This window comes from Triticum urartu, chromosome 4A, assembly GCF_056163025.1.
Source record: "Triticum urartu cultivar PI428250 chromosome 4A, HENAU_Tu73, whole genome shotgun sequence".
NCBI classification, from domain to species: domain Eukaryota; kingdom Viridiplantae; phylum Streptophyta; class Magnoliopsida; order Poales; family Poaceae; genus Triticum; species Triticum urartu.
In genome coordinates this window covers 617,091,878-617,102,480 of record NC_141876.1, presented here as the reverse complement: position 1 = coordinate 617,102,480, position 10,603 = coordinate 617,091,878, and the positions used below count along the sequence as shown (strand labels likewise).

Here is a 10,603-nt window from a genome sequence, read left to right as displayed (position 1 = left end):
CAACCTCTGTTTGAACAAATCAGCAAGGTGAGATTCCAAGCTTCCCCTCAAAATAGATGCTTTGCTGCTTCCAAATAAATTGATGCCCAGTCCAGTGTATATGAATTATGAATTGCTAGTAGTTGATGTCCATGGTCAATACTTGATGTTTATATTGACCAAGATCTACAGAATTTGCTAGTAGTTGATGTCCATGGTCAATAATTTTTTTTCTACCATGTACTACCAGTGTATATTTGTACTGGTTTATATGCAATGGTCAATACTTGATGCTTATATTGTGTAGAACTGATTCGGTATGCTGTTTCTACCAATGATGTTTTAATTTTGATATAATTGCAGAGCAGAACATGAAGAGGAATGGTGCCATTCTGGACCTGTTTCGAAAACATGAAGAGAAAGCGAGGAAGATTGCTACTGAACATCACACTGAAGATATTGAAAATGCGCGGTGTCCTAATTCCCCACCTCCAATCCATTCTGATGCGGACATGGATACAGATACTGAGATCGATGTTGAAATTGAAGATGCAACGCCAAGTCTTCCATCACCCCAACAGCCAAGTGCACATGTCTTTTCAGGTGATCCAGGGAAAAGAACTCCTATTTCAGACTATGCTTTTAATGATCAAGATAGTGTTCGAAGAAGATACATTGCAAAAACTGCATGCCAACCATATGCACATGCTTTTCAAGTCAGGAAAATCTATGGTAAAAATCGACACTTTAGTTTTGTTTGGTTTGAAAAGTACAGTTGGCTAGAATATAGTGTCTCAAAGGAAGCAGCATATTGCTTTGTGTGCTATTTGTTCAAAGGGAAAACTAATGGGGGGCCTAGGGGTGATGCCTTTGTTAAAACTGGTTGGAGAAATTGGAACAAACCTGATGCACTGGACAAACATATGGGCGGTATTGGTAGCATTCACAACCAAGCTCAAGAGAAGTACAATTTATTTGTGACACCTCAAACGTCAATTTGTAATACCATGGTGAGGGTGTCTAAACAGGATCTGCGTCTTTACAAGGCTAGGCTAACTTATTCACTAAGATGCTTGAGGTTTCTTTTGAACCAAGGATTGGCATTTCGTGGACATGATGAGAGTGAAGAATCTAGCAATAGGGGGAACTTTCTTGAACTTCTAAAATGGCTTGCAGAAAATGATGAAGAAGTTGATAAGATTGTTTTGCACAATGCTCCTGGAAACTGCATCTTGACTAGTCCAACGATACAAAAACAAATTATTGAATGTTGTGTTGTGCTAACTACAAAACAAATTATTGAAGATCTTGGTGATGAGCACTATGCAATCCTAGCTGATGAGTCTAGTGATGCATCTCATAAAGAGCAACTTGCTATTTGCATACGTTATGTTGATAAAGTTGGAAAGGGGTGTGAGAGGTTTCTTGGAGTTGTTCATGTTGCCAACACAACTTCCTTGTCACTTAAAGCTGCAATTGAATCTTTGCTTACCGATCATCATTTGACTCTTACTCAAATCCGTGGGCAAGGATATGACGGGGCTAGAAACATGAAAGGAGAGATTAAAGGGTTGAAAACATTGATCATGAAAGAGTCGCCCTCTGCTTATTACATTCATTGCTTTACACATCAACTTCAATTGGTTCTTATTGCCGTGGCAAAGGGAAATGAACCATGTAAATGGTTTTTTGATCATGTTTCTTACTTGCTGAATATTGTTGGAGTTTCTTGCAAGCGTCATGACATGCTTCGAGATGTTAGAGCTCAAAAGGTTCTGGAAGCACTTGAAATGGGTGAAATTGAAAGTGGAAGTGGGTTAAATCAAGAGATGGGATTAGCTAGACCCGGTGATACTCGGTGGGGTTCTCATTTTCGAACCATTCTGCACATTATTACCATGTACCCCACAATACTAGAAGTACTTGATACTATTGGAAAAGATCCTTCACAAAGTGGTGAGTGGACAACAATACGTGCAGTGGCTTTTGCTTTGGAGTCATATGACTTTGTTTTCAATCTTCACGTGATGCTTGTTATTCTTGGCCACACTAATGAGTTGTCTCAGTCATTGCAAAAGAGAGATCAAGATATTGTTAATGCAATGGCACTTGTTAGTTTGGCAAAGAATAAAATGCGACATATGAGGTCTCATGGCTGGGAAGAATTTCTTGCAAAGGTGACATTGTTTTGCAACAAACATGGAATTGAAGTTCCTACACCGGAGGATAATTATGTGCCTCATGGAAGATCACCTCGGTATTATGAAGTGCAAACAAATGATGATCGTTATAGAAGAGAAGTATATCTTGGTATCCTTGATCAAATCATTCAAGAGCTTGACAATAGGTTTGATGAGGTTAATATGGAGTTGCTTATTTGCATGTCTGCTTTGAACCCCGTCGATTCATTTGCTTCTTATGATGCACTCAAGGTAATGAAACTTGCTGAATTCTACCCCCAGGACATATCAAGCATGGATTTGGTAAGGCTTGAATTCCAACTTGATACTTTTATTGATGATATGAGACAAGATGATAGGTTCAGATCTGTGCGTAATATTGGTGAACTCTCTGTTATGCTTGTTGGTACAAACAAACATGTTCTCTATGATTTGGTCTACATGCTTATCAAATTGGTATTGATCTTACCGGTGGCCACAGCGAGTGTTGAAAGAGTATTTTCGGCAATGAATCTAGTGAAAAATAAGTTGAGAAATAGTATGAGTGATGATCTCATGAACAACTGTTTAGTAACATTCATTGAGCGAGATGTGTTCTTGAAAGTAAGCGAGGAAGATATCGTTGAAGATTTCATGGCAAAGGAACGTCGTAGAGTTACTTAGTGTTATAGTTTCTACATGCCTACATATGGGTATCTTTCATGTAAGACTATTTGTATTTGCAACGTTGCAAATTTGGAATATTTGGGAACTATAATGTTGTCTGACTTGATTGGGCTGTTTGTATTATATTTTTGCCAACTATTGTATGTATGACTCTTGGATTAGGTAGAATTTTTTTAGGTGTGCACACCCACCATTTCTTTCCTGGCTCCGCCACTGGGTAATAGTGTACGAAACGCCGAGCTAATGCGGAAGTCCTGTTTACTCCCAACGTATCATACCCAAGCCTCTATATTCGGGAGAGTTTTTGCCTTGACGTTTTACCACTTGGTTGAAAGCAACATAAGAACATATAAGGTGTGGACACGTGTATTTGTTTGGGCTCCTATGGTGTACAATTTCATGACGACCGTAGATTTACGTTGTAAATTTTGTTAACGTGACTTGCGCATCCGGGTATGCGTCTAGCTATTTTGCATATTGATTTTGGATGAGTATGGGCCAGCCCTGTCCCGTTGACCCAATTGTACGGGTTTCTTGCGTGGTCGTGTGCATGCATGTGTGGGCTGACATGCGGTGGGCTTCGTTGTCACTGCCGCGTGATTGATCGCGAGACATCCTGATCGTTTCGTCGGCGCAGCTTTATTCGTTCAGTCCAGAAACGATCCTTTTTTTTTTTCTGCGCGTGCTGCTTTCATCGCCTATAAATCGGCTTCTCCTTGCGAGTGGTGGTCGTCTTCATATTTTCGTTATGTGCCTTGCCGGAATGGTTCCATCGTCTGGGTCGTCCTCCTGTGGTTCGCGGTGCCGTTATTGATCTTCGTGATGAGCAAGGTTGTGCTGAAGGTCGTTGCCCTTGTTAGCCATACCCCTCGGCCCGTCCTTTGTAGAGCGGCGACGAAGCAACGCAGTGGCTTGCGGCTGGTCCTCCAATTCGACTCCACGAGGCGGCGCCATCGGGAGCAGCTCCGCGCGTGCAGCGGCCTTCTCTGGCCACAGCCCTCTGCCCGGCATGGCCACTTCGCTCATGCGGCGGACGAGGCCCAGCGCTCAAGTGCCAACAGAGGTGACGCGCGATGCACCGTGGACCTCGACGCGGACCGGCGGCGCCCGCTGTCATGGCCTTCCCGAAGTAGCGAAGCTTCTGGATGGGAGCGCCAACCCGCACGGCACGAGAACAGCGTCTTCCGGCGTGGCTGCCTGCTGCGCGACCGCTCGAAGATGCGCCGTCCATCAGTCCATGCCAGCGCTCTCCACCGCGGCTGTTGAACGTAAGTTGTATGCACGCATGTATAGCAGTATGGTAGCGTTGTAACAGCCACGCCCTATTATGTAGCCTACCTCTTCCACTTCTCTTTCTTCCTCTCATCTACTAGCTAGATTATAGAAATTAGTTGAGCACCGAAAGTTGCTACTGTTTGTTCTTCGTCTAGCCGTAATGGCCCGCGGCGTTCATGTCGACCTCCTCGGCTGCGTGGGGCTATGGTTGGCCGCCGTGGTGCTTCGGTTCGTCCTGCTGCTTCGCTTGGTGTATCGGGTCAGCCTATAGTGGGTGTGTAGCTTGCGGGGGTGGAAAGGAGGTGCACGGCGGGGAGCATGAGCGTGGCGTGGAGCAGCTTCTTGAGGAAGGGGGCGGCGCGTACGTCGGCGAGGTGGCCAGTGGTGACGGCACCAGCGGAGGAGATGGCGGGGGAGCAGGGAATAGGAGTACGAGAGGTGCGCGTGGCTCGAGCTACCTCGGGCGGCTGCGCCGCAACATCGCGTCCGTCCGGGTCGCCGGCGTTCCAGCGTTCCTCGGCACTAGCTAGAGCCCTTCGCGCATCGTCGTCGTCGTCAGGAGTTGTTGCTTCTGGTATGCTAGCGCCCGAGCTAATGTGATGAGGTACCCCAAGCTCCCTGTCAATCAGTCTCGGTGTGAACTGCAAGACGGCTAGCATGCGACGGCTGCCTCTTCCTTGCTCACTTGGCCGGTGCGGTCTGCCGCCCCGTGCACCGCGTGTGGTGTCACTAGTGTAGCTTGGACGCGTGGTTGCTGTTTTGTTCGTGTGTGCGTGCGAGCTTCCTGCGTGGCAGCCAGGTTCGTCCTCTTGACACCGGTGCTGACCTCACCTGTAAGGTATTCGTTCAATTGGCCCAACGGAGCCAAGTTCACATGTCGGGCCACCGTCGACCGAATTTGGTCCCCGAGACCTCCGAAGTGTGGTTCGGCGACCTCCGGCACGGCTGCTACTTACGTCACCTCTTTTGATGCTCCTCTAAGAACTGCCCATGTTGTATCGTGTTGATTTTTTTGATAGGGCTAGTTAATTGTTTTGGTTTGTGCGATACTCGATTTCTTACAGGTCGTGATGCTTCGGTTGGATGTAGTGGGCGATACGACCATCCTGTGCAATCTGCACTAAGGGAAGGTCCTCTTGACTGTCCAACTGTTGAAGCTGCACGTTGGGCAATACGACCTCCTGTACAAGCTGCACATTGGTAGGTTCTTGGTAAAAAAAATCAACTAAACTATTTGTTGGCTTGCCGGCTAAAATCCTAGACCTACGTAAAAGCTGAGCAATGCTACATTTACGTAAAGTTGTTACATGATTAACGTAGGAGCTGAGATGGCAGTTTTTGTTTGGAGGACATTAGAGAGGAGGGCCCACCCAGTTGAAATCAGTGGGGCCGGAGAGATTAGTTATAGAGAGATTACGTAAGGCTTCGTAAGGCTTTACGTAGATGTAGCATTTTTGGTAAAAGTTTACATGTTCATACGTAACTTCCTTCCACCAAAACTAAACGCCCACCTCCCCTCCCCCTCTGATTTTCAGGGTGGGTCCGGTGCCATCACTAATATCCAATTAACTGCTGCCAAATCATCCTTTAAGTAAGATACGTAACAATCTGCTCGTAGATGTGCTATTGCTCGCTAGCCGGTGTTAAACTGAAGTTGTATCAAAAGCCTAGGCCTTACTGATGCGATAGATTGTTATTGAGGCGAGGCGGGAGAGTTAATGATGTTGATGTAGTTGAAGAAATGCATTCCTAATAATAATATTCCATGTGTGCATGCATGTATTTTTTATCTCTTTGACATCGTAATGTGTATTGCATGTTCATTTCCTAATTAGTACAGTTGACTGTCCAATGAATCTTTATAATAAATTATAAAGTAATATGAGCTTAAAGTTCTTCACTACTTCAAAGAGAATGAAAATCTTTTCAATACTTATTTTATATGACATATGATGAAGGTTCAGTCAGCTAATAGTGAATCGATTTATTTTATATGACATGTGATGAAGGTTCAGTCAGCTAGCAATTGAAGGCAATTGATATTTTCCACGCAAAAAAGAAGAAGGCAATTAACATTAATGTATAAATTCAAGTAAACATGCACTTGGTCACATCACGTTCACCAACCGTGGTCACATCCATGCAGCCATGCAAAAAGAATGTCTCACATCCCACATAATTCACTAGGAGCACCAACATATTACACCCCGCAAATCCCCCATAAAGTCACACGTGTCAATACCTTATTAATCGTTTCGAGCTGCAAAAAGAATTCCAATATGTTATATGAAGAAAACTGGTAATGATTAGAAAAGTATGCCAGTTACTTTAATAACTCTACTAATGGGGTTGTGTACACATTACTAGCCTCTTTGTCTTGGAACAATTTCATTGCTTTATTATCTTTTGTTTTTAACGAAGAAAGGTCCTTCTGTGCAAGATGAACAATACCAAACAATGCAGCAATTATCAGGCTTTTGATGCCGTGGAGAGAACCTTATTTTCCACACGTGAGTGGGCCCACACAAAGCAATGGCAATTCAACATGGTGCACCAACAAGTCACCGCCAAGCAGAAAGAATTCACAAGACCAACATATTATCAAACATTTGTGAGAACGTTTCATATCCATATACCATTGCATATGTACTCATCATAGTCTCCTCATATTGGTCCAAAGCTGCCACAAGACGCTTTCAAGAGTTTCCACAAGCTCTTTACTACTTCATCATTGGCACTACTTTGGCAGATGTCCATACAAGAATGATATGGATTATCACAGATCACGAAATCAACAATTTTGGGGCGTAGTATTGAAATGTAGTTTCTACTGTATGAAATGTATCCCATATCATCCATCCTAGCATAATTTCACTATGAGATACTCCATCAAAGTTCTCCAGCATTATATACACAACCAATCCAGTTACAAATCAGACTTAAAAGGAAAAAAAGCTATGGTTCCATAAAATCGACCAATCCGGTTATACATCAATGATTCTTGAACACCCAAGCAAAGAAAAGATGGTCAAACTAACAACCAGTTAAACAACTGAAAAATTAACAACACATGAGTCTTTCCTTTACCACATATGAAATCTCAACATAAAGTATCAATAGCGCACGGCGTGCTGCCGCGCGGGTACGGCTAGTATAAACCATACTAGGCTAAGGTTAGTAGTTTAGGTTAGAAATTTTTAGTCCTCACAGGTGCGGGGTTAGACGGATGGACCCACTATTTTTCGAGTTTATCTTTCGAGCTTTGATCCTCCTCGAGTTTGTCCGTTTGTATGTATTCGACGAAGCTCCAATGTAGATTCTTGCCGTCTCCTTGAGGAGATGAAGTTAGGGTCTCTCGTCATGGAGTGAGATTTGGCGTCAGATGCTTCATATCTATGCAACGGTTCAATTTCGATGACTGCGTCTCTAGGGCACCGGTCCTTAGGGGCATGGGCAAAGACTTTCCAATAGTCATCGACTCGTTCTAGCGGCAGTAGTGCTTATTCGGTGGTCTCAACATCTCAATGTTATTTTTGTTATGTATACTTTGTACTTCCGATGAATTTTTATAATAGATTTGATCATTTTCGCAAAACAAAAAAAGCCATACTAGGCAATCCTCCAGCGGCTAGATCCTCAAACTCCGTCATTGGAGTTGGGCCAAACATATCCTAAGTCCACGGAATTGTGAAGAAGTTGGCCGTCCACCTAATGCATTTTTGAATGAGTTGGGGAAGCTAGTCTTTTGGATATCCATGAATGGGAGAAGCTAGAGTTCATTGGTCATCATAGAAAACATGACGGTGGGTTGCAACGAGAGAGAAAAATTAATGTATATTTAAATTTAGTGAGAAAGGTATGTGCACAATGCCATGCTGCAGTATTGAGTAATCCACTTTCGATAGTGTTGGCTCATTGTGCAGCCTTTAATCGGGCACGACACTTCGGATCGTCATGCTCGAAATTTCAGCTTAAGTCCCGGGATTAATGTCCATAATTTAATCAGGTCTTCCCTCAATTTAGTCGGTTGATAATTTCTTTCAATGGAGTATACTCATTGCACACCCTTTACGGGCACGCCACTTCGGATTACTTGAGATCCTGATGCTCGAAATTTGAGTTTAAATCCCATGATTAGTGCCCCCAATTTAATTGGATTTTTTTTCAATCCCACAATTTATTCCATGTATAATTTTTTCCCAACGGTGTTGGCTCATTACGCAATCTTTATCAGACCTTTCCTCAAAGGATAAATTAGATCAATGCCTCATCCTCTACTTATAGATTCTCAAGACGGCTTGTTGATAGGTAACTCAGAGACATATATAAATTTGTGGGATTCAGAGTAAAAAAGTGAGGTGAGACTATTTAACGGATGAACAAACATGGAAAGGCATAATGAAAGATTGCGTCTATGCTGCCTGCCTGGACCTTTCGCCCCACGAAGCAGGTGAAGGCGAGTGAGATAAAAAAAAAAGAACGAGTGCAATTTGATGAGCAAATCTAATCATCGTCGGAGTTATTTGAGGATATAATGACTACACTAACACACTTTCTTTAGTCCAATTAGTAGAAGGCTCTCCTCCACCTCCATCCACCAGTTCGTAGGTTCGAATCATCACGGTTGGAAAAAAAATACCTATAGGAATAGGAACATGACGAAGCTGACGAAATGATTTTCACGTATAGGAATAGGACTAGGAAACATGTCCGTGCGTTGCAATGGGGAAAAAGTAATAATCAATCAACATATACATCCTCTTAGAAAAATCAACATAGATTATGTAGTTTCCATATTAATAGTTCCAGGAACTCCACTTAACATTACTTAAGCTCGACTTTCAAATTAGTAACCATCAAGGTTTTGTTATGTCAAGCAGGTGTGAAGCAACACTAATGATCACATCCTAAAGTGGTCCTCAAAATTCAAGAGTGGACATCTACGCTCATAGTCATTGGTGCGTAGTATTTTTTCAATGAATTAACATGCATTTACCAAAAGATGCCAATCATCCATGTCTCGGCAACATACATGCATTTAGTGAGTGTAATAGACATAAGTGTTGGGCTAAGTCCCTCCACATGGAGGTGTGTTTGTAGCCCAACGTCAGCCCACACAAGTCCAACACATATGAACCGTTGATCTATTATACATCCAACAGTGTTCCCTGGTGAAGGGAGCAAGAAGAAAACCCTAGCCACTCCACCCCTGCTGGTGGTGGCTGACATTCATGAGAGTGAGAGAGAGAGCACACAAGAAAAAACACAACCTGTGAGAGAGAAGAAGAAGAAGTGGAGGTTTTTGTTGGGGAACGTAGTAATTTCAAAAAATTTCCTATGCACACGCAAGATCATGGTGATGCATAGCAACGAGAGGGGAGAGTGTTGTCTACGTACCCTCGTAGACCGACGCGGAAGCGTTGACGCAACGTAGAGGAAGTAGTCGTACGTCTTCCCGATCCGACCGATCCAAGCACCGTTACTCCGGCACCTCCGAGTTCTTAGCACACGTACAGCTCGATGACGCTCCCCGGGCTCCGATCCAGCAAAGCTTCGGGGATGAGTTCCGTCAGCACGATGGCGTGGTGACGATGATGATATTCTACCGACGCAGGGCTTCGCCTAAGCACCGCAACGATATAACCGAGGTGGAATATGGTGGAGGGGGGCACCGCACACGGCTAAGGAACGATCACGAGGATCAACTTGTGTGTCCTTGGGTGCCCCCTTGCCTCCGTATATAAAGGATCCAAGGGGGGGTGCGGCCGGCCCTAGAGGAGGCGCGCAGGAGGAGTCCTACTCCTACCGGGAGTAGGACTCCCCTCCCTTTCCTTGTCCAAGTAGGAGAGGTGGAAGGAGAGAAGGAAAAGGGGGGGCACCGCCCCTCCCTCCTTGTCCAATTCGGACTAGGGGGAGAGGGGGCGCGCGGCCTGCCCTGGCAGCCCCTTCCTCTTCTCCACTTTAGGCCCATGAGGCCCATTAACCTCCCGGGGGGTTCCGGTAACCCCCCGGTGCTCCGGTTTTATCCGAAACTTCTCCGGAACACTTCCGGTGTCCGAATATAGTCATCCAATATATCAATCTTTATTTCTCGACCATTTCGAGACTCCTCGTCATGTCCGTGATCACATCCGGGACTCCGAACTAACTTCGGTACATCAAAACTCATAATAACTGTCATCGTAACGTTAAGCGTGCGGACCCTACGGTTCGAGAACAATGTAGACATGACCGAGACACGTCTCCGGTCAATAACCAATAGCGGGACCTGGATGCCCATATTGGCTCCTACATATTCTACGAAGATCTTTATCGGTCAGACCGCATAACAGTATACGTTGTTCCCTTTGTCATCGGTATGTTACTTGCCCGAGATTCGATCGTCGGTATCCAATACCTAGTTCAATCTCGTTACCGGCAAGTCTCTTTACTCGTTCCATAATACATCATTCTACAACTAACATATTAGTTGTAATGCTTGCAAGGCTTATGTGATGTGCATT

At 44.3% G+C, this 10,603-nt stretch overlaps 1 protein-coding gene across 1 annotated transcript; it reads left to right on the top strand.

Annotated features, from left to right (window-relative positions):
- The first annotated feature begins 350 nt into the window (after positions 1-350).
- On the top strand, positions 351-2,822 carry LOC147977436 (uncharacterized). Its single transcript, XM_087519982.1, has one exon. The coding sequence runs from the start codon at positions 351-353 to the stop codon at positions 2,820-2,822; it is 2,472 nt and encodes an 823-aa protein (XP_087376108.1).
- Positions 2,823-10,603: the final 7,781 nt, after the last annotated feature.